Below are 27099 nucleotides of genomic sequence, written 5' to 3'. Positions count from 1 at the left end.
TGCGCAGGAGGAGCAGATGTTGCTTGAGTGTGCAGGGATGGAGTTGGAGAGACAAAGCTCAGCTGGAATTAGACTTGGAGAAACATGTGAAGGACAAAAAGAATGGCTTCTGTGTTAGGAATGGCTTCAGCAGCAGCAGCAGGAAGGCTTTTGAAAAATGCTCTTAATGGAGCAGAGGGCTTGGTGGGAAAGGACATGAAAAAGACTGAGGTACTCGCTGCTGCTCTTGCCTTGATTTTTGGCTGGTGAGGTCTGTCTTCAGACCTCCCAGGGCCCAAGCGTAATAGCAGAGTCTGAGGGAACCATCTGAAGGTGCTGAGGAAAGCAGCCGATGTTCATCGCACTCTCTCACCTTTGAAAAGTCCTGGTGATCTGGGGAGGTTCATGACACCTGGAAAAAGGCAAATGTCCCACCTGTCTTCAAGTAGGGCGAGAAGGAAGGTCTGGGGAACTACCCCATTGTGTCCTCCAAGGAGGTGGCTGGCTGTGTGGACAAGGGGAGAGCAGTGAATGTTCATCTGGACTTTGTCACGGTCTCCTGTAGCCTCCTTTTAGCAGAATTGAAGACTTGGGGACTGGAGAAGAGGGTTATTGGGTGCATGGAAGATTGACTCGGCCACCACGGTCAGCAGTATGTCTGATGCTGGTTGGTCACGTTCCTCGGGGATCACTTGTATGGCCAACTGGTCCCATCTTGGCTCCCCAGTGCAAGAAACGAGTGAGAGGTCGGTGTGAGTGTGGCAGAGGCCCCCAGGACAGTTCCCACTGCAGCATAAGATGGGTGAAGACGACAGCCTCGAGGAGAGAAAGCGAGGGGGGACCTTGCTGCTGTCTGCAAAAAGCTGATGGGAGACCGCAGACAAGATTGAGCCAAACCCTTTTAGGAGGTATCACAAGGAGAGGGAAAGGGCAACAGAGACAAACTGGAGCAGAGGACAACTCCAGCTCAAATTAAGGAAAACCTTTCTCATTGTAAGTGTGGTCAAACATCAGAAAAAGGTACCCAGAGAGGTTGTGGGGTCTCCATCTTTGGAGATGTTCCCATCTCAGCTGGGTACAGCTCTGAGCAGACAAACCGGCCCAGTCTAGAGCAGAGGGTTGGACCCAGAGGTGACCACCAGCTCAAGGAGCCTGTAGTGGTCGAGAGCCATGAGAGAAGTTGTCACTGTGACAACAGACAGGACATGGTCACTCGGAGGACACCTGGATGTCCGTGTCAGCACAATGCTGCAGCATCTGGGCTGGGAGGGGAGCTGTGGGCAGAGAAAAGGATGAAGTAGTCTGCAGCCAGGGGTGAAGAGCTCCTACTATTACCCCCGGAGCATGGTAAGTGCTTCAACCCCTCAGGGGTGATCTAGGGATGGAGAGAAGCACCAGGACCTCTTTCTGGGAAGGTCCTGGTATTCTAGGATAGAGCTGAAAATGCCCAACCCATGTCCTCTTCAGGGGAAGACAGAGGAGGTGGGTTGCTCTGGCCATCCTGACATGTCTGGGCTTGCACAACAGGCGGGGAACGCTTGTGCACATGGACATCTTCCTCTGCCCCACTCCTGGGGTAGGTGTTCTGCTGCACCGATGCTCGGTGTGTTCCAGCACATGGAACCCAGTATTTTGGGGAAGGAGCTTGGAACATGGCTTACCTAGAGCTCCTTTGTGCTTCTAAGCTTCAGTAAAAGCCATCTTCTGATGGGTGCAATGGGACAGCTGCTCTCTCCATGTCCTGAATATCCTTGCATGACAAAGCTGGGACCTGGTGCCCTTTCTGAGAAGTTCAGATACCAGTAGCCTGGTGTCCTGTCATCCTGGAAAAGCCATAGATCCAGCCAGGACTGTCGCTCGTGGATGCTGTCTCGGTTGTGTGGTGAACACCCTGTCTCCTTCCTCTTCCTGGTGTTCACCTGCCCGCTGATGTAGCTCAAGAGGCTTGAGGAGGTGCCTCAGCAGAGATTGGTCCTTGCCCTAAGCCGTGTTCTCCCCAGCCACCTCCTTGAGAAGAGCTGCTGTGTGTTGTGGTTGGGCTCTATGGAGACGCCGTCCCTGCAGGGAGATGGCTTCCTGCCTTTGCTTTCACATTGAAGGTGGTTTCACAAGTGTTGCGGCCTCAGGTTCATGCAGCAGAAGAGCAACATCTCCCGGCCCTTCCAGGGATCACCTTCTCCTGAGTTACTCCACCTCTGGAAAAACTCCTCTGGGAGCCCTCAGTTAGCTGAGCAGCTCTGGCAGCCTGGAACTTGGTGATTTGCGAAAAAAGGGTGATTTAGGGGGACAAGGCAGCTGGCACCCTCCACCTCAGCTAATACTGGTCATGGAATCCCAGGCTGCTACCTGGGACCACCTCTGTTGGCTCCCTCAGCACCTTCTCCTGAGCCTCTGGTAGGGCCTCCTGAACCAACACTGAGAGATGTTGGGTCCAGTGAAGTCCTACCGTGCAGCACGGGGCACAGGACAGCTTTCCACTCCGTCCTGGAGCGCTTCTTGCCTGGTCCAGAACCTTCCTTGGGGAGCGGAGTGGTTGATGTGCTCGCTCCTGTTGCTCCAAGGAGGCCACCTAGCCTCTGCCTCTCCTCTTTTCTTTGGGGCAGCGGTTTTGTCATTTTGACGTGACGCCTGGGGCATTTCTGCTCTGGAGAAGCTCTGCCTGCAGCCCCCTGCAAGTGGGTGCTGGGTGCCCATCTTCTGGAGAAGCCCTCTGCAGTGGGCACCAAGTGCTCATCCTCTGGAGAAGTGCCCATCGTCTGGAGAAATGCTATCCCCTGGAGAAGCACCTTGCAGTGGGCACTGGCTGCCCATCCTCTGGAGAAGGTTTCATCCTCTGGAGAAACCCCCTGCAGTGGGCACCAGGTGCCCATCCTCTGGAGAAGCGCCCATCCTCTGGTGTCCACTGCAGGGGATTTCTTCAGGTGCCCATCCTCTGGAGAAACACTATTCCCTGGAGAAGCCCCCTGCAGTGAGCACCAGCTGCTCATCCTCTGGAGAAGCCCCATGCTCTGGAGAAGCACCTTGCAGTGGGAACCAACACTCATCCCCACTAACCCGCCTTGCAGGTGCCCGGTGTGAGGCGATGGGGCTGCGCTGACCTCCTGGTGGTAGGAAGGGTAGAGCTGCTCTTCTCACGCTCACCAGCCACCTTCAGGTGGAAATAGGTCCCCACAAACCACCTTGGGGGGGGCTGCAGGACGACATCGTGGACCCTCCACCCTTGAAGGCTGGAGCCAAGGCGGGGGGATGATGCCTCTCCTGGCTGGGAGACACCGGTGGGGTGTCCTGCTCCCCCAGGTGAAGCCATGCAGGGAGGAGAAGAGCAGGGCGAGGGATGCCCTCTCCTCCCGGTGGGCCGCGGGCGCCGTCGCTTTCATTTCGCTTCTCTTGCTCAGGCGGTAAATCGGGCCTGACGGGGCAGGAAGAGGCACCGAGTGCCGCCGGGAGGGGGAGGAGGCGCTGAGGCGGTGGCGCTGCCGGTTGGTAACCTCAATGCTTCCTCCCAGCAGGGTGCCTTTCCCGTGGCGCCCGGGGATGCTGCCCTGACACCCGCATCCCCCGGGGAAGGTGACCCTCTCCACCTGGTCCCAACCATGGCCGCCTCCCCCGGCGGGATCCCCGCTGAGCTGCAAGGTAAGCATCACCCGCCCACCGCGCTGCCGGGGCACCGATGCCACATGGGAAGCACCGGTACGGGGCCTGCTCGGCCCCGGTTTGCCGTGCCGGTGGTGGCAGAGCCATTTTTTGGGTTCCTCATCAGCAGGAGCTGTGGTTTGGGGGGGGGGTGAGCAGGATCTGGGGCGCGAGGTCTTCCCTCACCCCCCAAAACCTCGCATGCTTGAGGATGCTGCTCGGGCCAAAAGCATCCCCAGAGAAGAGGCTGCATCTGCAGGGTTGTGGTTCTCCTGCTGGTGCTGCTCAATCCCATGGGCTTGGGGTGCCCCCGGCAGTGCCGGCGATGCCTGGAATACCGCAGCCTTCCCTCTTTTAATTGAAGAAGCAAAACGCCACGGAGGTCTTGGGGTCCTGCAGCCTCCCCGGCCCCACCGAGGCTTGCAGCGGGGTGGGACGGAGCCGGGTCACTGCATCCCCGCAGCCCCAGGTCCGCCGCTCTACCAGGATGGGTCCCCGGGGACGTGATGTGGCTCAAGTCGCTGGAGCTGCGGGGCGCTCGGCAGCCTCAGCAAGGGTCGAAGTGAGCCGTGTCATCACGAAAACCTGGTTGGCTTTGCCTGGCGATGGGCAGTCGCGGTCCTTGTCCCGCTCCTCCGAGGGAGAGGCGGGGAGGCAGCGCGGGCGGGCGATGCTCAAGGCGGGAGCGATGCTCACCCCGGTCCGCTGCGACTGCGGGAGCGACTGGTTTGCACGAGCGGGGAGGTTGGCGCGCTGGTACGACCTCCCGTGCATGTCGTGGGTGAGAGAGTTGCTGGGGGGAAAAAAAAAAAAAAATTAATCTGAAAGCAGAACGCATCCCTGGCTGTGCCGTGGGGAGATGGGACTTGGGGACCGAGTTGCTCCCCAGTGGTTACTGTGGGAAGGAAGGATGAGAAACCAGGATCCAGCTGTTGCTCGACACCGGCTCCCAGGAAGCAAAGCTGTGTTGAAGCTCCTGCAGGGTAAATCAGCGACCCCAAAGCCCTGTGCTTGGTCGAGACTGCAGAAGCTGGTGAGGAGATGGGTTTATCACCCGAGCAGCCAACAAGCCCCAAAGCTGGTGAAGAAGCGCGTGGCTTAGCTGAGAGAGCCACCGGGGTTTCTCTGGATGGAGAAGAGTTGATTCAGGCGGGGACGTGGGGGACGGTGTCCCTGAGGGCAGCGGGGCACGTGGGAGAGGACCAGGGGGTGGCTTCAGCCGCCTCACTTCATGGGGACGTTGGCCTTTTCAGAGGGCATCACCGCCTTCCTGGGGACGAAGAAGGTCCTCCTGGTGCTGAGTGTCCAGCTGCAGGTGAAATCCAAGTATGACGACTATATCTTGGTATGTGCAGAGTCCAGCCCGGTTCCTGCTTCCCCGTTGTCCCTAGGCAGCTGTTTTGTGGCCGCAGTGAGGGACAGGGGTGGTCCCCGTGTCACCCCAGCCCTCTGTCACACCAATGTCCCCCTACCTAGGTGCTGACGCCCTGGCGAGCCTACGTGCTGCCGGTGATGCTGCCGGTGAGGGTAAGTGCCGGGGACCCTGCGCCATGGTGAGCCCCGTGGCTGTGCTACTGGGGGCACTGGGGTGGGTGTCCCATGGGTCACCTGGGCCACCACATCTGGAGAAGTCCCCAGGAGGAGGATGGGGTGAAGGGGAGGGGGCTTGGGGTCAGGGAGGTTCTGAAGGCTGTTGGGGGGCACGGCTGGGGGAGCTGGGGGGGGCACCCTTGGGTGGCCCTTGTCCACCAGTGCCGGGGTTGATGCTGCTCCTCACACCTACAGGTTCACAGCAGCTTCAGCTTCCTGGAGGTGAAGGAGATGACGGTACGAGAGCCCAGCTTGGTGAGTGGCACCAAACACCCGTCCCGGACACCCCACCCGACCCCCCCATGGCAAACCTTGTCCCGGAGCCCACCGCAGGGTCTGGGGGGGTTCTGGTATCCCCCCGTTGCACATTGAGGGTCACCACTGATCCGTAGGAGCTCCACACGGCGTTTGTCCCCTTTGCCACCCCTAAAGAAACCCTCATGGATTGGGGCTGGAGGTGCGGGGTGGCACTGGGGGTGCTGAGCGGGGGCAGCGCCTGGCTGTGACACCTCCCGCTCGGTGGGGACAAGGTGACAAACGGCGGCTGGCTTACCCGGGCCAAGCCAAATTTAGCAGGAGGGTGTTTTAAACCCCGTTAATCCTCTTAGAGAGAGGCGTGCACGTAGGGCAGACGCGGCCGGCAGCGACCCAAGAGGAGAGGAACGGGATGCTCCGGCTCGGATACGTCGGCCGAAACGGGGCCGCCATCCCCGTTAACCTCTTCAGCTGGTTTTTTTTTTTTTTTTTTTTTTTGGAAAGCCCGGGGGTTATTGATCTGCAGGCAGGGTGCAGGCAGAATGCAGGCAGGGCCGGGTCCCGCAGCCCCGGGAGCCGGCGGATGCGCCGTCCTCGTGCAGTGCCGGCAGATAATTGTCATCTCGCTCCCACGCCTCAATCGGTGTGTAATTAAATCAGGGAGCGTGTTGCCATGGGATTTTTTTTTTTTTTTTTTTTTTCCTTCCCCCCTCACCCCACCCCACCCGGTAGGAACCGACTGCTCAAAAAAGCTTCAAAACCCGATTAGATAAACGCAGGGAGGAAAACTCCGTCCTCCAGCTGCGGCTGCTGCGGGCAGAGCTGAGGCTTCTCCCCACCACTCCCCCCACCGCTTCGGGCTCCTTTTGCGTGAGCTTAGCTTGAATTTTTGGGAGGTTTATGCCTTATTCTGGCCCGCCGCGATCCCTTTTAATGCGTTTTTATCCTAAATTCCTGGTGCTCTTCAGCCTTCCCTGCGCTCACGGCGCTCCGGCTGGGTGCTTGCCGCGAGGAGCTGCTGGCTGTCACCGTCGCGTCTGGGGGGTTTGGGGACGCTGCCAGCTCGCTCAGGCGTCTCCCATCCTTTGGACCCCGCAGGTTGTCATAGAAACGGATGCAGCATCTTATGCCTTCCGGTTCATGTGCTTTGATGATTTGGAGCAAGTTGTCATCCACGTCACCATGTCGCTTAAGAAGGTCTTTCCGGACTCCTCCCCTGGGTAAGGGTCTTCTGCTCCTCAGGGGTAGTTGTGTCGGTACCAGAGCGAACTCTTTGCTCAGCAAAGCCCCAAATATGGGAATGGGTTCAAAATTAGCACCTTTTAACAGGAGAAAACCGCACTGATGGTTGGCCAGACCCTGCTCCCCCATCGGGTTGGGAAGGATATTTCTGGCCGCCCTCACGCACAGGGACTGTAGTTAAGCATGAAGTGGTGGGGATACTCTTCTCCCGGCCCACCACCATGCCCGCCTCTGGTCCTTCCCCAGGACGCTGCTCAAGAACTCCCCCCCCAACCTGTACGAGAGGATCCGGCAGGTCACAGACTCGCTGGAGGACATGCTGCAGAGCAGCCCCGGGCCCTGCGGTAAGCCCTTTTATTCCCCCCACACATCTCCTCCAGGATGGACCAGAAGGGTTGAAGCACCCTGGGGCCCATCACAGCCCAGCGTCTGTCAACGCTGGCTCTGCTGACAGCCCCCAGCCCTGCTGGCAGGGCACCCATGGTGGCTTCGGTCAGAAGGAGCTCTCCTAGTGGGGGCTGCTCTCCACCAGCCCACCCCATCCCACGTGGCAGGAGGAGGTTTGAGGAGACGTAGCTCCCTAAAAAGGAGGAGGACGCTCAGTGTCTATCTATGAGAACATGCGGCCGTGGATGCTTCCACCCATCTCATACGGCATCACCGCAGAACCGGGGGCTTTTCCTGTAGCCTGGTTTGGAGCGGGATACCTCCATTATCATCACTCAACGCGCCTTGCCTGGTATCTACGTGGACCAAGCAAAGCCACCCCCAGCCCCTGGCATTGTGTGATCCCTTTTGGGTTGGCAGTAGACCACGCAGGACGTTCCGGCCCCTTTGAGGAGGGAAGGGAGAGCCTCCACTGTCCTCCTCCTGCTTTTTGCCCTCCCTAAAGGTCTTCTCCATGTTCCTGCGGGAAGGTTTGCCACCAAACCTGCCTTCTCTTTGCAGGGGGCTTTTCGGAGACCTACGCTGCTTTATGTGATTACAACGGCTTTGCCTTCCGTGAGGAGATCCAGTGGGTAAGCTGGTCTGGCCCATGGAGGAGAGACAACGGCAGTGTATCACTTGGCAGGCAGGGAAGCAGGATGCTCACAGGGCTGGCGGGGCTGGGGACATCCCAGGGACATCCTGGGGACCGGGGACATCCCAGAGCTTGGAACTGCAGTTTTGCCTGGCTTGAGTGCCCCGTGCTCCTCGGGGGGGGGTGCAATCAAAGTGCAGGTAGGGATGAGATGTCTTGGAGCAGGTTGTTTCCCAGAGCTTGGGACCTTGCTGGGGTGTCCCTTGTTGAGGAGAACCCCGCTGGGACCCAACCACAGCAGGATCAGAAGTTCCCCTCTTCCTCTGGGACACTGACTCCAGCCTGCCTGTCCCCATACCCTCCTTCCCACCAGCCTGGGGGTGCGTTGTCTTCTTCTGGCCAGCCCCTGCAGAAGGGATCCAAGACCCACCAAGCCATCCCACCAATGTGGGACACGAGCCCTGCCAGCCGCAGCACCAGAGGAGGTTTTAGGCTCCGGGTTTTAGGCAAGGGGAGGGTCCTCGTGGCCTCAGCTCCCTCCAGCAGCGCCGGGCAACCAAACCCTCCCCAGGACCAGGTGCTGAGCCTGACCCGTGTGTCCGTCCATCCAAACAGGACGTGGACAACATCTACCACAGCCAGGACTGCCGGGAGTTCAACCTGCTGGACTTCAGCCACCTGGAGAGCCGGTGAGTCCCCCCTGGGCTGTGCCCCGCGTGCGGTGCCACGTGCCCCCATCCTCCCCGTCCGCGGCAGGGGTGGCCTGACGCACTCCTCCGCTCCCGTTAAAAGCTTTTTATCGCTTTGCACGCCCCGGGGACGCCACGTCTGCTGTCTGACGCTCCCCCGCACCAAACATAACGAGCCCCGTCCCACGGGGCGACAGCCCCACGAGGCCGGGCAGCCTCCCCGCTTTGTTTTTAACGCTTAAATAAGCCGGCGAGCTGCTCACGGGGGTGAAAACCGAATGTCAGGGCGGCTTCTGGCAGCTCGTGGCTGTCAGGTGTTTCCCTATGCAAAGCAGGAGACGCTGCTCCCCCTCACATATACAGATATACATAAGAAAGAGCCGTCACGGGGTTATAACCTCGCAGCGGAGCGCTGGCCGTGCCTGGGTTCGTCCCCGCAGGGCTCAGCCACGTCTCCACCCTGAGCAAGATGGAGCGAGGGTTCAGCTCAAACTCGTTTCCAGCGGAGCCAAACCCGTGGTGTTCGTTCCGTGAGAGCTCAGGATTAAAAAGACACAAAAAAAAAAAAAAAAAACCCAAACCAAAACCCAAACAACCCATCCAAGGTTTTGATAGAAGGATGCAAATATTTTGGTGAATTTTATTTCCCCTGAGGGAGTAATCTGGGGAAGATGAGCTGTGTTTGTGGGTCGCTTTAAATGCATGGACCCTGGTCCTGCTCCCTTAGGCGCTGTGGTGGGGCATCCCGGGGCCAGGTGTCGTGGGGCATCCCGGGGCCAGGTGTCGTGGGGCATCCCGGGGCCGGGTGTCGTGGGGCATCCCGGGGCCGGGTGTCGTGGGGCATCCCGGGGCCGGGTGTCGTGGGGCATCCCGGGGCTGGGTGTCTTTGGGACCAGTCTTGGCTCAGCCTGGCCCCTGACTCCCTCATCCTTGTCACCCTGCAGAGACGTGGCACTGAGCGTCGCCGCCTTGTCCTTCAACCTGTGGTTCACCAAGCTCTCCTGCAAGGACTTCAGGCTGGTGAGTGCTGGCGCCACAGCGCTGGCCATGCCAGAGATGGACGGGTTTCCAGAAAGGCTTTCTTCTCCCCTGCCAGAACCAGGAGATTTCGGAGCAGCTGCTCTACATGCTCAGCAAATCGGTGACACTGGAGGAGCTGGCGCTGGAAAACAGCGGGTTGAAAGCGTAAGCAAAGGTGTCGCAGGGCCCTGGCGTGGTGGTCTCAGCAGCCTGGTCCTGATCCCTTCACATGTGTGGAGCAGGGTGGTCCATGGACACCCCCATGGCCAAGGGGGTGTTGGTGCCCTGTCCCCTCCTTCAACATGAAGCTCACAGTGAGCAGAGACCCCCTCCTGTAGCCTGGAGGCCAACAAGCATCACCCACCCTTGGAGATGCTCTGCTTTCTCTTGCTGGCTCCTCGGATGGAGCCAGCTGTGCCATGTGGGCAGGTGGCATGTCCCCGTAAGGCCTCAGGGTTGGCAGCTGTGTCTGCTGGAGGTGGCCGAAGCTTGCTCAGATGGGTGGCCCTTCTCCCCGCAGTGACTTTGCGCAGAGGATGGCCCAGGCACTCAGCAACCATCCCGACTCTGTCCTGCACACCATCAACCTTGCTGGCAACCAGCTGGAAGACAGAGGTACCCAACTTCTGGGCCGGGATGAGTTTCCACCTGTGAAAACTGATGTACAACTCTGGATCCAACTGGGGGCTGCAGCTCGGGATGGGACGTGTGGCCGCTCAGGGCTCTCTGCTCTTTCATCAGGGATCGTTGCCTTCAGCCGGCACGTGGAGAAGAGTCCCAAGGGTCTGCAGAGCCTCAGCTTGGCCAAGACGATGCTCAGTGCCAAAGGTACAGCCCAGCATCCCACTTTCCACCCAGGTGCCCGTTGGTAGGCTGGGCACGGCGGTGCCTGGGGACAAGCTGGCACCAGAAGGCTGCCTGGAGGGGCTGCGGGGACACCTTGGAAAGGGCATCTTCAAGGATGAGATGTCCTGCCGCCCCAGCTGGAGGAAAGTTCCCCTTCTTCGGCTTTCTGGTGCGGGGGTCCCACAGGCATCCATCCTTCCCTCCCCCTCTCCTCGAGCAGGGATGAGCACGTTATGCAAAGCCCTCGCGGATAACAAAGCTGTTGGATCCTCCCTCCGGCACTTGGACCTCTCGGGAAACCCCGGCAGCCTGGCTGGGGAGGACATCAGTGTGAGTGGCTGGGCTGCGGTGGGGTGACACTGCCGGGGCATGGACTCGATGGCTTCGGTCCCCCGGGGTCTGCACCCATTGCAGCACCCTGGGGATGGGGAAGTCACGGCTGCGACACCTCCCTGCCTACCCAGGGGCTTTTGGGGGATGCACGGGGGGACATCCCCATGCATCTCCTCGTGGGAGGGTGGGAGATGCCACCTGGAGCAAGGAGGGCACCCCAGGAGTGATGGGCACGGAGCCGGGTCCCTCCGTGCAGGATTCATCCCTGTGCTCAGCCGGAGGGAGGAGGCATCCCGTGGGGATGGGGTGTCAGGGTCCTGGGCAAAGCTGCTGAGTCCTCTCTGCCCGCAGAACCTGCAGAACCTCCTCCGCCAGTGCCACTGTCTTTCCCACCTCATCCTGGCCGGCACGGACTGCCCGTTGGATGCTGTGAGTACCCGTGCAGGGGGTCCCGGCAGCGAGCTCCTGCCCTCAGCATCCCCCTTCCCAAACCCCTGCTGCACTGCCGGGGGGATGCTGCCACCCCATCCTGGCCGGCACGGGGCAGCCCAGCGATGTCCCACTCCGTTCCCACTCCCGTGGGTGGGTTGGGAGACTTTGGGGTTCAGCAGGAGGAAGAAAGGAGCCCCAGCGCGGGGCAGAGACTCCCTTAGCACCCCCCGCAGCTCATCCCATCCCATCCCATCCCATCCCATCCCATCCCATATCCCTCCCTGGGCTGTGCGAGGGGCTGCAGTGCCAGCTGGGGCCTCTTTGACACCACTCACATCCCCACCCCACGGCAGCTTTTTGGAGCCCTGGTCCACGGATGCCACACCAGCCTCGTCCATCTGGATCTCTCCAAAAATGTGTACTCCCACAAGTAAGCCCCCGGGGCGGCGGGGAGGGGAGCGCGATACCCAAGCGGGTGGCCAACGCCGGGCAGTAGATGATGTCACGTTGTGCCCATCCTTTTCAGGAGGGTGAAAACCATCTCCCCTGACATCAAGGAGTTTTTCAGCCAAGCCTGTGCCCTCAGGCACGTCTCCATGGCGGGTACCAAGCTGCCAGCGGATGCTGTAAGGTGAGGTGGGGCCGTGAGTCCACCGAGGGGAACAGATTTGGAGTGAGCAGGACCTCGCTGAGGGCTCTGCGTGTCGAGAGGGCTGGTGGGGAGGGTGGATGGGGCTGTGAGAGGCAGAGCTCTGGGAAAGATGTCTTCTCCAGCAACCCGCTCCCATTGCCTGGACCACTGCGGGTGCCTCACAGTGGGTGCCGCTGCCCCCGTTGCTCACACCCATGGGTGGCTTTGGTGACTCTTCCAGGGCTCTGCTGCAAGGGCTGGCAGACAACAGTCAAATCAGTGACCTGCGCCTGGATCTTAGCAACTGCGAGGTGAGGGGCCGGCACCCATGGGTGCCATCAGTCCAACCAGGGCATCCCATTGCAGCAGGGGGCTCACTCCCTGGGTGGGAAGGCCCGTGCCACATCCACCGTGGGGCTGGAGTGACCTTCCCGACGGCAGGATCTCGTTTGCAGGGCTCGGCGCCTCCCCCTTGTACTGATGTCTTGCTGTTTCTTCCAAGCTGAGATCAGCGGGGGCCCAAGTCATCCAGGACCTCATCCCCGATGCCAGCTCCATCAGCGACCTGGACTTGTCTGACAACGGTAGGTTGCTTTTTTTTTCCCCAGGCGGGTGAACATCTCCTCCATCTGCAGGTCCAGCCACCGCGGGCTGTTTGGCAGAGGCCAGCTCAGCCCCAGGGTCTCGTGAGCTTGTAGGAGTCCCCCGGGGAGATGGGTAGGGTCTGCTGCGCTTGCCTGCATCTTGATCGTGCTGCCTAACGCAACGTTAAACCACACTTGTCACCTGTAAAAGCCCTTCAGCAGCAGCAGCTGCAGCATCACAGGCCGTGTCTCACGGGGATGAAGGTACCCGATGGCCAACAGTGGGTTCCTGCCTGAGAAATTACCACCTCGTCAGGCTTTATGGACTTTTCCTCCCAAAAGCAACCACCCTTCTTCCCCAAGGCAGGCAGTCCTCACCTGTGCTCTTCTCCCTCTGCTGATGTCCTTCCCAAGCATGTCAGGCCTCTTCCATCACTTTCCAGCCTTGCATCCCATGGTGGGCAGCAGTGGTGGCCCTCATTCAGAAAGAGCATCTCCAGCACGTGGAGCATGGGGTGACTTCTTCATCCCCTCCTGCCTCAGGGCTTGCCAAAACTTCTCATTTCACTTCTTTCTTGGTACAAGCCTCTTCAGCTCGCTGAACCCGAGGCGGTCTCGCATTGCTAGCTCAGGGTTTGAAGCACTGAAAAGGTCTCCCTGGGCTAAAACTCCTCCCACCTCTCTGCAGGAGTTTACAGTCCTGCTGTGGCCACCGAAGCCGGGGGGCGAGCAACCCTAATTATCACAAATATCGCCTCTGCCAGCTCTTAATTTCACCTAAAAGGCCCCAAACCTTAAAGCAGCCTTGCTAAGATCTCACAGCAGACCATGCAGCACCTCAACAGCCAGATGGCTCTGGGAAAGCTGACGTGGTTTGAAGTCATCCAAAAACCTGTTCAGTCCACCAATGCTCCAAAAGCTCACTCTCTTACTCAAAATCTCCGGCCGACCTTTGCCAAAATGTACTTCTATTTTTGGCTTTCCCGGTAGAGCAGCTCTGTGCAGGAGGGATGGTCCCGTAGGTGGGTCTTGGTGCCTCTTGCCCTTGGCTGGCAGAGCGGCTTGGGCCAGCAGGTTCCTGCCCTGTGGGAAGGATGTCACCTTGCCCAATTTCCCTGGGGACGCTTCAGCTGTGAGGATGGGAGTACAGGCAGCTGCCTGCGAGCTACGTGAACTCCTCCCATGTTGTCCAGGGTGGTGGTAGGGTGATGGAGGGCATGTCCCTGCGGGATGGTGGAAAGCAAGTGCCATCTCTAGCTCTGTAAGGGTTCCCTGTGGCTCAGCACAGCCTGGGCACCCCAAATAGTAGGAGTCCTCAGAGCGGGTCCCCCTTCCCTGGGGTTGCCCCCCATAGGTCTTCGATCTCCTTGGGCGAGCCATGAAAAGGAGGAAGATCATAGAATCATAGAATGGTTTGGGTTGGAAGGGACCTTAAAGACCATCCAGTCCCACCCCCCTGCCCTGGACAGGGACACCTCCCACCAGCCCAGGTTGCTCCAAGCCCCGTCCAACCTGGCCTTGAACACCTCCAGGGATGGGGCAGCCACAGCTTCTCTGGGCAACCTGCGCCAGGGGCTCATCACCCTCACAGTGAGAATTTTCTTCCTCATATCTCATCTAAATCTCCCCTCCTCTGCTTTGAAGCCATTCCCCCTCATCCTATCACTACATGCCCTTCTAAAAAGTCCTTCCCCAGCTCTCCTGTAGCCCATTTAGGTACTGGAAGGCCCCTATAAGGTCTTCCTGGAGCCTTCTCTTCTCCAGGCTGAACAACCCCAACTCTCAGCCTGTCCTCCTGGCAGAGGGGCTCCAGCCCAGGAGACACTCAGGAGTTGCCCTGGACATCTCTACCATCCCACCTTGGCAGCTTGGTGGCTCTCCAGGTCACCCTTGGGGGACCACCCTGCCACTTTGATGCCACTTCTGTGGTCCAGGCTGCTTGGACCATCCCAGTGGGTGTCTCCTGTCTCTCGCAGGCTTTGACCCTGACATGGTGACGCTGGTGCTCTCCATCGGCAGAAGCAAGTCCATTAGGCATGTCTCTCTGGGGAAAAACTTCAACATCAAATCCAAGTAAGTGCAAAGTCGTAGCGCCTGGGCCAGGAGCTCTCCTGGCACTGTGCCTCCAGCTGACCTCTCTGCCTCCATCCAAGTCCATGGGCTGGTCTGAGATGCCAGGGATTGCCTGCCCATCCTGCCTGCTCCAACCCAACGGGGAGCCTGGAGCCGTGGTGGGACCATCCCCTGCTCCTGGCACAGTTCCTATGGGATCGCAGGCGCTGTGGGGCCAGGGTGGGAGGACGGAGCTCTGCTGGTGGCCCCGGGGGGTGCGTGCGTAACCCTCCTCACCTCTCCCGCAGGGAGGGACTGCTGGATGTCCTGCACCGCATCGTCCAGCTCACCCAGGAGGACGACTGCGTAAGTCCGGCTTGCTTTCAACCGTCCCACCCATGCCCTCGGTTGCCCTCCGCCGCCACCGTGCCGGGGTGCCGTCCAAATCCCTCCCAGCGCAGTCTGGGAGCAAATCTCTCTCCCTCCCACTGCCATTCAAATCCTTCTGCTCTTATTTTCCTCCGTCTGAAGCAGATGCTCAGGCAGAGAAGCGAGAGCTGTTCCCATTCATCTGGGAAAGCGGGAGCCGGTGTCTGGCTCGAGGTGCGGAGGAGATGCTCGGTGTAACCTGGCTGCAGCCCAGCTTTCCAAAAAAAAACCCCAAAAAACCTCCTCCTTCCTCCCCGCTGCCTGCCGGGGATCTGAGCTAAACCCAGGGTGTTGCCCAAGCACCTGTTGCCCTCCCTTTTTTTTGGGGTTCAGCTTCCCTTGTGCTCCCCAAAGCCAGGACCAGGCAGCCACCAGCCCAGCCAGGGCTGGAGGCTGTGTCTGCCGTGGCGACGCATATCCTGATGTATGTCCCGGCCACCTCTCCCCCTCCTTGTCCCCTTTCCAGCCTCTCCAGTCCCTGTCCCTAGCCGAATCGCGTCTCAAGCTGGGAACCAACGTCCTGCTGAGCGCCCTGGGCAGTAACACCAGCCTCATTGCTCTGGACATCAGCGGCAACGCCATGGGGGACACGGGGGCCAAGATGCTAGCCAAGGCCCTGCAGATCAACACGAAGCTCAGGTAGCAGCAGCTCATGTCACCCTGTGGGTGACGTTCCTGCCTTTGTGCCGGGTTGCCCCGATACGGTGGTCCAGGTTGTGATACTGATGCCATCAGAGGAGGCTTATCATGGCTCCTGGTGGCCATGGGTGCTGCCCTGGACCACTCCTGGGGCCATGACTGTATCTTGCTCTCGTGACAGTCAGGTGGGCGCCCACCTCGGGGCTGCGCGGGTGAAGGCTCACTCCCGCCCTTCTCTTTGCAGGACTGTGGTTTGGGACAGGAACAACACAACTGCCCATGGGCTCCTGGAGGTGGCTCAAGCTTTGGAGAGGTAAGGAAGGGAGCAAGCTTGGTTCTGCTGGTTTGCTGCTGTCATGCGCAAGAGCCTCTAGCATCAGGATGTCACCGTCCCCAGGGCCTCTTGTCCCCTAGAAGCAGCAAGCGCATCACACAGTTGCATGCAGGTCCCAAGGGAGTTGGTCTATGGCTCGGGTCTTGCAGCCAGCAAAGCAACCTGCCACCCATTTGGTGATGGCACCTTTGGTACTGACCTCAAGGTCCCCCCTGGGCTCTGCCTCCCAAACCAGCACAGCCCCACATCCCCCACGGCGGCTCCGGCAAACCTGGGGAGGGGGGTCTGCTGTTGGTGGAGATACGGTGCTCTTCTCCCTCCCCATGAAAGACAGCTAGAAGTTGTCCACCTGCCGAGCGCACCATCAGGTCTGGTGTTTGGCCATGCAGGTTCTCCAGAGGTCTGAAGATGGAGGGGGTGGCCAGAGAGCCTCAGCATGGGGTGGTCGCTGCCGCTCCATTGGGGTTTGCTGCTGGCTGGAGTTTGGCCATCCCCATTTCCAGGGTTGGACATTGGGGCGATGTCCAAGATGTTGTCGGGTGGGCTCTGGCTTGATGTCCTGCCTGTGTGGAAAAGCTTGGTGGGGATGAGCCCTGGGAGGCAGAGGGGCCCACCAGCAACCCCGCTCCAGCAGCACGTGCTGCCTCGCAGGAATTACACCCTCAAGTCCATGCCCTTGCCGATGAGCGACGTGGCGCAGGCGTACCGCAGCAACCCTGAGAAAACGGAGGAGGCAGTGCACAAGGTGTGTGTGTGTGTGTGGAGGACACGGCGGGGCTGGGTGCCACCACCAGCCTGGCTGCTGATGGCTTCTCGCCTGCTGTGCAGCTCCAGTCCTGCCTGACGAGGAACCAGCTGCGGCGCACTCTGCCCGCACAGACCTTCCGCCTGCAGCAGGGCATCCTCACCACCTCTTCCGAACAGGTTTGCCGGCCAAATTGCTGCCTTCCCCTGCCCCAACCCACCCCGGTGAGCTCTTGCATGGAGCACAAATCCCACCCCCCCTTTTTCACCTTTCCCAGTGGAGGGCAGAGCGATCCGGAGGGATGAGAGTGGGGCCGGGCTCAAAGGGATATCTCCAAGGAGAAACCCTCCTGGTTGCATCCATGCGTTGCATGCATACGCACCGCTGGGATATCTCGCACGCTGCCCCACACAACATATTCCCGGCTCCCTGTGCGCAGCAAATCCCCCCCCCCCCCCGCCCCAGTGTGGGGTCCCCAGTTATCAGGCAGGGATGCTCTGGGGGGCTGTAACCTTCCTGTGCCCCGTGGGGCAGCTCCCAGCGCATCCTTCTCCGGGAAAGCGATGGCAAAGAGGGGGGGAACCGGGCAGTGCCGCTCCGGCGCCGCCGGTGTGTGATGCAGCCTCTCCGCGCTCCAGATGGTGAACGAGATCTGCCTGAGCGTGCAGAAGCACGTTGACATCCTCAGCGCCTGCTCGGGCAGGGAGGCGGAGGCGGACATCCTCTGCGCGGAGGAGGCCATCAGGAACGCCAACCTCTCCATCAGCGTGAGTCCGCCCCGCGGGGGGGGGAGGGGGGGAACCCCTGGGCTCGCCCGGCTTCGATTGGGGATCGAAGCGGGTTATTGATTAGTTAATGACATAATTAAGCGGCGGCGGCCGGGGAACAGCGGAATTGTCAATGCAAAGGCTGCACACCACTGAGCTCTTGCAAAATGTTAAAGGACAGCTGCGGATTTCTAAATCCTCTTCTAGATCAAGTCCCAAAATGTTCTTAATCCCCACCCCCCACCCCCTCCACATGCACACCCCCCGGTGAACTGGGGGTTACAAGGGCAGCCCCTACTCGTGGCCCCAACTCCTTGGGGGAGGTGGGTGCTCCAGCTTTGGGCGCAGCCTGCAGCCCAGGGATGCCCACACTGGTGAACAACACCCCCCGTGTCTTTGGGGGGGGTCCCTCCTTGGGGGACCTTCATCCCACCCCAGCCTGATGCAGCCCAGCGATGGGGATGCTCCACCAGCCCATGACGAAGGCCACCACGTTGGCTGGGCAGCTCCTGGCACCGTCAGCCCTGGTTTGATCCTCCTGGTCCCGCTTCTCGCTCCCCATCGCACTTTTCCTCCTCTATTTCTCTTCAAACCACCTCCTTTTCCTTTTTTCCCAGCTCTCTTAGCACTTAATCCGGTGGAGGTAGAATTTAAGAGGGCAGTGCTCATGGTGGAAAGGTGGTGAGAGGGATGGGAAAGGATCTCTCCCAACGTGGGCACCAGCACGGCTGGGTGCAGGGAGGGAAGGAGGGTAACTGAGTGTTGAGGAGCAGTTGAGGGTCTATCTTGGGGGGACACGGGGACCGTGAGGAGCCCAGCAAAGCCAGAAGGTCACTGGGTTTCCCCAAGTGATACTCTTCCATGGGGCAGCCATGGCCAGAGGCTGCGCGGGGAAGGATGGAAAGCAAGGATGAGGTGCCGGGGGATGATCCATGTTGTCTCTCTTCCCATGGCAGATCCTGCCCCTCTTGTACGAAGCGGGAAACACCCCGTACCAGAACGGCAAGCTGCAGCACAAGCTGGAGTGTCTCACGGAAGAAGCGTCACAGACCTGTGGCCGGGAGATCCAGGTTGGGTCCCATGGGGAGTATGGGATGCTCATCAGCCTCAGCCAGAGGATGAGGGACATGGCGTCTCCTGGAAACCATGTGCATCCTGATAGAAAAGACACCACCCCACCCCACCCCCCTTTCCTCCCCAAACTTCAGGCGATCATGCAGGCGGCGCTGGACACGGCACACAGCCTCTGCCCGGCCGTGGTGCAGAAGAGCGGGGTGAGGGACCAGCTGGTCAACGCCATGTCAGAGCGGATCTACCTCCAGGACCACCTCAACCTCAGCACCGTCTTGGACCAGATGGTCACCGATGTCTTCAGCAAGTTGAAGTGGGTGACGTGCTGTGTCCTCCGTAGCCCGGGGCATGTCCTGGTTGCCACGGCTGAGCACTCATCTCCCAAACAAGTGTCTCCCTTGGGGAGGGGTGGGGGGGGCTGGCCCCATAGCTTGCTGGTGGTGGTGGTGGTGGTGGTGGGTGCTGGTCCTCACACCCCCTCTCTCCGCTCCCAGTGAAATCAAGCTGTCCGTCACAGCCGCCGTGGCCGACTGCATCGTGGATGCCGTGCTGGGAGACCTGACCATCGCCCAGTGCAAACTGGTGAGCGCTGGGGGCCGCCAGCCCCTGCTGCGGGATGGGGATGCGGGACTGGGATGCAGGGGGAGGGTCTGGGTACCTTGGCATTGCCCGGGTGCTGGCTACCGCGATGACTGCAGATTTGCCGTCCCGGAAGCAGGACAATTCCCACCCAGGCTGGTTTTTCTCCCAGGTAATCCTCTCCCGGTGCGGTCACCGCAGCATTAAGGTCCTGAGCGAAGTCCGGGAGCTGCCGTGGCGTGGTGGTGGTGATGGGGGGGGGGGAATGTGTGCCGGGGTGAAGCCGGGCACCGGCCGCTCGTGCACCGGGGCAGGCGTGGGGCAGCTGCGCCGGGGCGCTAATCAGGCCTAAATCCCCTTGTAAATCCCGGCCGCGGGTAGGGAGCGGAGCAGAGCGGAGCACGCAGGGCGGCCGGGCACGCTTCAACCCCCGGGGATAATTTAAGCACTTCCTAATGGTTTTAGGCAGAGAGCCTCCCCAAGCTGGGGCTCGACCTCCCGACGCTGCTGCCGGAGCCGGCTGAGGACGATGCCGCCGCACCGGCGAGGGGCAGGAATCCTTCGGACCTCGCTGCGGAGGAGGTAGGGTCCGACCCCGCTGCTGCCGCGTAGTGCCCGCGCTATAACCGCCTTTTATCCGCCTTTACCGGATGATGCCGGGCTTAACGCTCGCTGCCTCTCCGGGTGCGCGCACCCCCCCTCCCCGGCACCCCCCGCTAGGGCAGCGCTAAGGCAATTAATTAGCACTGGGAAACGGGACCGTTAGCCTGCCCGGCCGTGCTGCCCGCCCTGCCGGCACCGGGAGCGTGTTCTTGCGGTGGTCCATGCTGGTCCCGGCCACACGCAGCCCCTCCGGCCGACTGTCGATTTGGGACCTAAGATCCAGGGCAGCGCTGGGGTCCCGGCTGGGAAAGCATCCCATCCGGCGTCGTGGGTGGTTTCAGCTCCGCATCCAAGAGGAAGGGGGAGTTGCAGTCCTGGGGGTGATGGAAGGGTTGCACCCATCGCTGGGTGATGCCTGGTGGGCTCCGGCTGCCGCGGGACGCCGCTCGCCGCGGCCGGCTTGGCGACGCCGGAGCCATCACCGTCCCCGTCCCTCTCTCCCCGCAGTACAAGATGGCCCTGCGGCGGAAAAACAAGCATTTCAGGAGCATTCGGCCCACGCCGACCGTGAGAAGTAAGGTCACCGCCTGTGTGCTGTGCCACCTCCCCCGGGGCATGGCAAGGGACGGGGGGTTTGCCACGGCGATCCGGGGCGGGGGGACACCCCAACAGGCAGAGCCATCGGTGGCGATGCTACAGGCTCCGGGCAGCGCCTGGCAAGGATCTGACCCTTTCGGAGAGCCTCTCCCGGTGCCGTGGTGTGGCTCCGCAGGCAAAGCTCACTTTGAGCTTGCTCTTGTGTTGGTTTTGTGGGTTTGGGGTTTGTTTTTTTTTTTGGGGGGGGGGGGGGGCAGGTATCAGCTGGCTCAGTGCCTATGGGCAGCGGGGTTAATGCCAAGGCGGGGGTGGGAGGTTTGTCGGTGACTCTGGATGCTGCAGTGTGTCCCTCCGTCATCCCCCCGCCATCGCAGGGACCACCCTGTGCGTGGGCATCACCCCCCCACCCCACCCCCACCGGGGACCTGGCACAGGGGAGGAGATGTTGCCCATGGGTGCTGCCGGTGCTGAGCTGCCACTGGTGTCCCTGCCACTGGTGTCACCCCACGGAGCCCAGTGTGACTGGGAAGTAGGGGGGGGGGGATGGAGAGGATCCCGGGGGGGGTCACAGGCAAGGAGCAGCTGATGGGTGACTTCTGCTTTTTGGGGTTTTGCCTTACCCTGCACCCCAGCACCTGGCACCCAGGTGTCCCCAGGGGACCCCTGACGTCCCCGAGCCCAACAGCATCCTGACCCCCCCACCCTGGGGGTAACCGGGGTGGGGGGGGGGGTGGGGGGTGAAGAGCTGCCTGCAGAGCGAAATGGGGTGCGTTTGTGGGTGCCGCTTACCGGGCCAGCGCTGGCAAGAGCTCGTGCCCTACAGTTGCTCCGAGCCGCAGGTCTCGGGGCTTGCTGCGGGGCTCGGCTCGCTCCCTGCCCAAGCATCCCCCCCCCCCCCCCGCAGCATCCCATGCATGCAAACCCCCGGGGACCACGGCAGGATCCGTCCCCGGCTACGCCACAACCGCGCTCCCCTCCCCGTGGCGTGGCACGACGCGGCGCAGCCAGCGCCCCGTTGACCCTCCACGCGTGGGCGAAGGCGGCGATGATGATGATGATGGTGATGGGGAGGCCTGGCAAGGCCGGCTGCCAACCGAGGCCCTCTCGCCCTTCGTAGGTGTCTCGGAGCTGGAGCCGGCGGTGGGAAGAGACGCCAACGGGCTCCGAGCTCACCGGGCGCCACCGTCACTCAGCCTCGCCGCGCCGCCGGCACGCCCTGCCTCCACAAAGGATGCTGAGCCTGCGAGCGGCTCGCTCCCCGCCACGCAGCCTGCCGCCGCCGCTGCCGGATCCCTTATGGACCTGCCGACCGCCGGCGAGAAGCTGGAGCATTGCACCAAAGCCAGGCCCCGGCCCAACCGCCGCCACAAGCAACCGCCCAGCAAACCCAATGTAAGCTGGGGGGGGGGGGGGGGGGGAAGCGGTCGGCAAGACGGTGGCGGTGGGGGATTTGGGGTTTTGCTTTCCTCCCCTTATTTTTTTTTTCCTCCCTTAATTTATTTCCTCTCCCTTATTTTATATTCCTCCCCCTCCTTCTTTTATTTTTTTTTCCTCCCCCTTCTTTTATTTTTTTTTCCTCCCCCTTCTTTTATTTTTTTTCCTCCCCCTTCTTTTATTTTTTTTCCTCCCCCTCTTTTATTTTTTTTCCTCCCCCTTATTTTTATTTTTTTTCCTCCCCCTTCTTTTATTTTTTTTTTCCTCCCCCTTCTTTTATTTTTTTTTTCCTCCCCCTTCTTTTATTTTTTTTTCCTCCCCCTTCTTTTATTCCCCCCCCCCCCATCAATTGGGTGAATTTTTCACAGTCGGGATTCGCGGCGAGGCAGGGAAAGGCGATGCGCGGAGCCGTGGCTGGTTTTATTATCCCGCATTTCAGCTGCTGCCAGAGCCCCCTCGGAGGACGATGGAGGGGGGGGGGAGAGGCAGCCCTAAAGGAATGGGTAGGGGACTTGGGGGGGGTGGGGGGGAGGCAGGGAAATCCTCCATCCCCTTTTCCTGCTGCCTGTTGGGAGATGCCAGGCGGTGGGATCCAAGGTGGGGGGGGGGGAGGGGGGGGGGCAATGAAAAAACCCGCAGAGTTTGGGCGCAGAGGGCTGACGCGTTCGGCAATGGCTCCCCGGCTGCCTCTCTCCTCCTGCGCCCGGTTTGCTCCCCCCCCATCCAAAACCCTTCAGCCCCGAAGTGCCGGTGGCCACCGCGGCTCCTGGTGATGCTGGTGGGGCTCTACCGGCCGCGGTGGGGTGGGTTTTCCCCCTTCATGTTCCTCCCCCCGCCCCCCCCCCCCTCCCCAAAGGGTGAGCACCTGGGGATGCTGCCTTCGCAGCCCCCTCCCTTCCCAAAGGAAAAGTAACTTTTGGGTGGAGAGTCCGGCTCCGTCGCCGTCCCCAGGGCCAGATCCCGCCGGCATCACCTTGTCCCCACGCCACCGTGATGCGGCTGGATCCATCCACCCGCTGGAAAGCTCCAGCTGGCGCGGCCGTGGTGATGCTCGCCCTTGGACCGTGGTGGGACCGGGGCGGCCGTAGGGCTGGAGGAGATTGTAGGAGGTGCCGGAGGTTGGCAGGGACCGGGGCAGGGCCTGGGGACCGTCACGGCAGCGGGATGGGCACCCAGGGTCGGCCAAGACTTGAGCGAGGATGGGCTTTGCTGGATGCGATGTGACAGGGAGAGCAGAGCTCGCGCGGTTGGAACGACTCCTGAGCGGCATCCATCCAGCCGTAATGAAAAGTCGTTACGGATTGAAATGTCACCGATTGGGGAAGCGCCTCCCTCTCCTTGATAGGAAGCCACCGATGCGGTGCCGCATGCCCGGGCGAGGAAGGTGCCATGGAGGAAGGCTTGGCCATGGGGTGGCCTTCGCCCAGGCGGTGGTGGCACTCCAAGTTTGGAGTTGAGGATGGGCACCAGCCTGAAGGATGCAGATGTGGGCCCACGCAGGGCACCCACTCTGTCACCCAGCAGCAGCGCGGGTGTCCCTTCCTCAGGGCTCAGATGGACGAAGCGTCCCTGCCAAAGGCTTCTCCCATGGGGACAGCGGGGTTGGAGACCCGGCCCAGCTCGAGGATTTGTCATCGTGTGTCACTAGGGAGGGTCAGAAGCACCTTACCTGCGTGTAACGCGCCGGTACCGGAGTGTGTATGGATGCCATACCCCGGCCACCGTGCTGGGGAGCCACCAGCACCCCAGACGTGGCACCCAGTGGGGTGCAGGGGTTTGGCAGGAGCCTGGGGTGGGCTTGGAGCTCCTGATGCCCCGGTGATGTGGCGGGAGCAGAGCCGCTAACCCCATGGTTTGGCTTTCGTGCGGGATGTACAGCGAGACGGAGGGTGCCAGCACCCATCCTGCACAGGTGCCCACCTGGAGGCGCTCAAGCACGGGTGGCACGTTGGGGGGTATCTTTGCCCCACGCCGGGCTGATGGCCACGCTTGCTCGCAGGTGCAGCCCGTGGCCTGCGAGAACAGCGAGGACAGGAGCATCACCCGCGTGGACGAGGGGCTGGAGGACTTCTTTGCCAAGAGGCTCATCACAGAGGAGCTGCCGTAAGCCATGGCGGGGGTGGGGTGTCCCCCCTGCACCCACCCAGCACACGCTGCTGGTCCCAGTGCCAAAGGGATGCTGGGGGGAAGCATCCCTTCTTATGGCAGGCACCCAGCTTGGGCATGGCCAAGGGCAAGGCTGGTGGGATAGGGATGGGATGCGGCCACGGGGTGCGGGATGCGGCCGTGGGGTGCGGGATGAGGGCAGCACCCCACTCCCACAAGCCCGGGGAGGGGCTGCGGGGTTCATCCCGTAGCGGGGAAGCAATGGGGTGCTGACCCATGGGGTCCCACACTGGGAACAGCCGGGACAGCATCATCTCCAGTGGGTTGTCTGGGGTCTGGATCCTGGATTTGGGGGGGGAAGGAGGGGGAAAAATGATCCTTAGCTCTTCTGCAGCCCCGGAGCTCACCTTTCCCAACGCTTTGTCTCTCCCCAGCCCCACGGCTCCAGGGACCTGCCCAGGATCGGCCCCTCTGACCCCCTCCGGCTCCCGCACCCTCAAGAAGAAAATCGGGAATTTTTTTGCCTTCAAGAAACCCAAATCCAGCCGGGGCTCGCGGTGTGAGAAGGAGCCCGAGGGGGGTGGCCTCGCCGCCCCCAGGAGCAGGCGCTCGATGCTCAGTGACATTTTACGGGCCCCCAGCAAGGCGGGGGAGGCGAACAAACCGCTGAGTAAATCGGAGGAAGGGGGGCTCGGCGGCGAGCCCCGGGCAGAGCCCGAGCGCTGCCAGACCCCCGAATCTGCCCGCAGGATCCGACCCAAGTACTCGCGGGAGGGCAAATCCCAATCGCTCATATTGCTGCCCGGGGAAGACGAGGATGCGCTGGGGGTCAGGCAGGACAAGGTAAGCGCTGTCACCGAGCCGCCGCTGCCACCCAAGGGCACTGGTGGTGGTGGTGGGGAGGAGGTTCAACCGGCCACCGCGGGGGGATGTAGGGACACCGGAGTGATGGCTGGGGATGTCCCCGCTGGGCTGTGGCCGTGCCTCGGTGTCCCGTGGGTGCTGCGCCCCTGGCAGGGCTGTGTCCGTCCCGCAGAAGAGGCACCCGGAGAAGAGCGAGGGGGAGCTGCCCGGCTCCTTCGAGCAGCGCGTGCAGGTCATGCTCCACCGCATCGGCGTCACCAAGGGTCCGGCCGCCGAGGGCAAGAAGCAGCAGGTGGGGAACGGCTCCGCTTTCGGGACGGATCCCGCACCCAGAGAGTGGGTGGAGGTGGTGGTCCGTGGGGTGGGGGTCCCCCGGCTGGCGCCAGCTCTGTCCCGCCACTGCCCGTGGCCTCTGTCCTGTCACTTAACCCTCTGCAAGAGGACTGCTGTGTGGGCTCCTACACGCTGCACGGTGTCTGTCTGTCCATCCCTCCTTCCCTGGCACCTACCCATCCCCTGCAGCCACCCCGGAGCCTGGCAGCACCCTGCCCTGTGCCACCCATCGTCCCAGAGGGTGCTGCCACCCTGATCCCCCCCCTCACCAGCTTTTTCTCCCCTTGCAGAGCAAAGACAGCGAGATCAAGAAAGCCGGCTCAGACGGTGAGGGGCTGCGTCCTCCCCACCCTGACCCCCACCCGACTGGGCACCCGTGGGGTGGGCACTGTGCTCCCACCGTGCCCCCCCCCCCCACCTCGCTGGGCGCTGGTGGCAGCGGGTGGACCCCAGCGCGCTGATGCTGGCTGGTGGCTTCTGCTTGCAGGGGACATCGTGGACAGCTCTGCGGACTCCCCCCCCTCCCTGAAGGCCCGCACGCACTCCGTGTCCACAGGTGGGTCACCGGTGGGTACCAGTGGGCACCGGAGGGCTCTGTCCCCTCCGCTAGCACCAAGCAGCGCTACGTGGGGACGGTGCCAAAGGGGACTGGTGGGCACGGGCAGCGTCCCTTGCTCTCATGGGTGCCCAGCGACGGCAGATGGCAACCCAGCCCCTTGTCCAGTCCCTGGGGGGCGGCTGCAGGCTGGGTCCCAGCACCAAGAGCCCCATGCCCTGGTGGCATCGCTGCCAGGCGCCCACAGCTCTGCCCTGCCTTCCCCGCAGACGCACCCTTCCGCGGTCCGGCCGCCGCCATGGAGCCCCGGCCAGCCTGGAAAGCCCTGGGGAGGCAGCTGACGGCCGAGCCGCTGGGTACCGCCTCCGACCAGCCCCGGCGATCCTTCATCCTGACCGAACCCAGCGGACTACTGGAGCCCGGTAGCCGGGAGGGCTGGAGCAGCAGCCTGCCGCGGCCGGGGAGGAACGCACCGGTGACGCTGCCGCGGAGGGTCAGCCACGGCGGGGAGGTGGGTGCCACCAGCCCCCTGCCCGCACCACCCGACACCGAAGGTAGGGATGCCGATGGGGTTCCCCCCCTCCCCCTCCCCCCATTCCGCTGCCGGCGTGTTCCCAGAGCCCCTCGGGAATGGAGGGCGGCAGGGACACGAGCACCCAGCGCTGGGGGCTTTTGGGGGGGAGCTGCCGGCTGGTTGGGGTGCCGCAGGCCCCCCCACCCATGGCACCTCCCTGCTGCTTTTGCAGACAACCGGCTGACGCCGCGGCTGGCGGTGCTGTGGGGGACCGGCCGCCGAGCTGTGTCCGTCCACGAGGAGCAGCTCAGGGAGCCCGAGTGCCCGGCGGAGCTGGGAAGTAAGTGGGGAGCTGGAGTGGGACCCCAAATTCCCCTTGCATCCCACACCGGAGGAGGCAGGCGGTGGCACGGTGGCATCCCACGCACTGTCTCAGCCGGCGGGTGGCCGCCCACGGTGCCGGGGTGATGGATGGTGGCATCGCCACACTGGGAAGATCCCAGAGGAGGACGTGGCATTGGGATCGGCTCCGATGGCAGCCGGCCTTCCCTGGGCTGGCAGGCAGAGGGGGGGGGGGGAGCCAGGCGGCTGCGCCCCACCGTAACGTGGGGCTGGGCCGTTGTGTTTCCCCCCAGCGGGCACCGTCCCCCTGCGCCTGCGGCGGTCGCCCGTGTTCAAGCGGAGAACCAAGCACGACTCCCTCCCGGAGCCGGAGGGCGAACCCCGACCGTCCTCGGATGCTGCAGGTGCGCCGCGATGCTCCCTTCCTCTGCATCCCTGCCAACGCGGGTGTCGGGGTACCGGAGGGTTCCCCCCCACGCTCACGCCAGCACTCCGTGACCTCTCTAGGTGCCACGCCGCAGGACTGGCCCCGCGCCGGGCTGGAGGAGCCGCAGGCTGGAACGGGCACCGAAGGCGAGCGGCCGCAAGCCCCGGCACAAACTGTTGTGAATGCACAAGACTCAGCAGCCGTAGACCAAAGACGCCCAGTGCCGGGCCGGGGGGAGCCAGCCCTGGGACAGTGACACCCCTGCATGCCACCGCGCTCTTCCCAATAAAACCCTGCAAGCAAGCGCGCGGTGCCGGGGTGATTGGCCGCCGGGGCGCGGAGAGGAGAGACGGGGCGCAGGGCTGCTCCCCGCCGGGCTGCAGCCGCGGCACCGGCTGACGATGGCATCGGCCACCTTTCGCCGTGGGGACGGCCACCAGCATCGCCCGGGA

General features: G+C 62.1%; 1 protein-coding gene across 1 annotated transcript; it reads left to right on the top strand.

Moving 5' to 3' along the window:
- Nucleotides 1-3572: 3572 nt before the first annotated feature.
- Nucleotides 3573-26903, top strand: CARMIL2 (capping protein regulator and myosin 1 linker 2; the record flags this gene model as incomplete). The annotated part of the gene is made up of 39 exons (XM_082489214.1): nt 3573-3612; nt 4866-4957; nt 5089-5139; nt 5398-5457; nt 6556-6677; nt 6946-7043; nt 7648-7718; nt 8336-8409; nt 9354-9429; nt 9506-9594; nt 9950-10257; nt 10496-10605; nt 10960-11037; nt 11394-11470; nt 11567-11671; nt 11913-11982; nt 12174-12255; nt 14232-14328; nt 14616-14673; nt 15203-15375; nt 15620-15688; nt 16361-16454; nt 16538-16633; nt 17093-17221; nt 18178-18291; nt 18430-18605; nt 18787-18874; nt 19337-19453; nt 19982-20048; nt 21189-21463; nt 23505-23608; nt 24046-24454; nt 24648-24767; nt 25099-25135; nt 25296-25364; nt 25634-25918; nt 26111-26218; nt 26514-26624; nt 26728-26903. 39 exons carry the CDS (start codon nt 3573-3575, stop codon nt 26901-26903), a joined length of 4575 nt encoding a protein of 1524 aa, XP_082345340.1.
- Between the last annotated feature and the right edge of the window lie 196 nt (nt 26904-27099).

The sequence above is a fragment of the Vanellus vanellus genome, assembly GCF_965231255.1.
Source record: "Vanellus vanellus genome assembly, chromosome: 12".
Classification (NCBI taxonomy): Eukaryota; Metazoa; Chordata; class Aves; order Charadriiformes; family Charadriidae; genus Vanellus; species Vanellus vanellus.
This window is presented reverse-complemented; position numbering and strand designations above follow the sequence as displayed.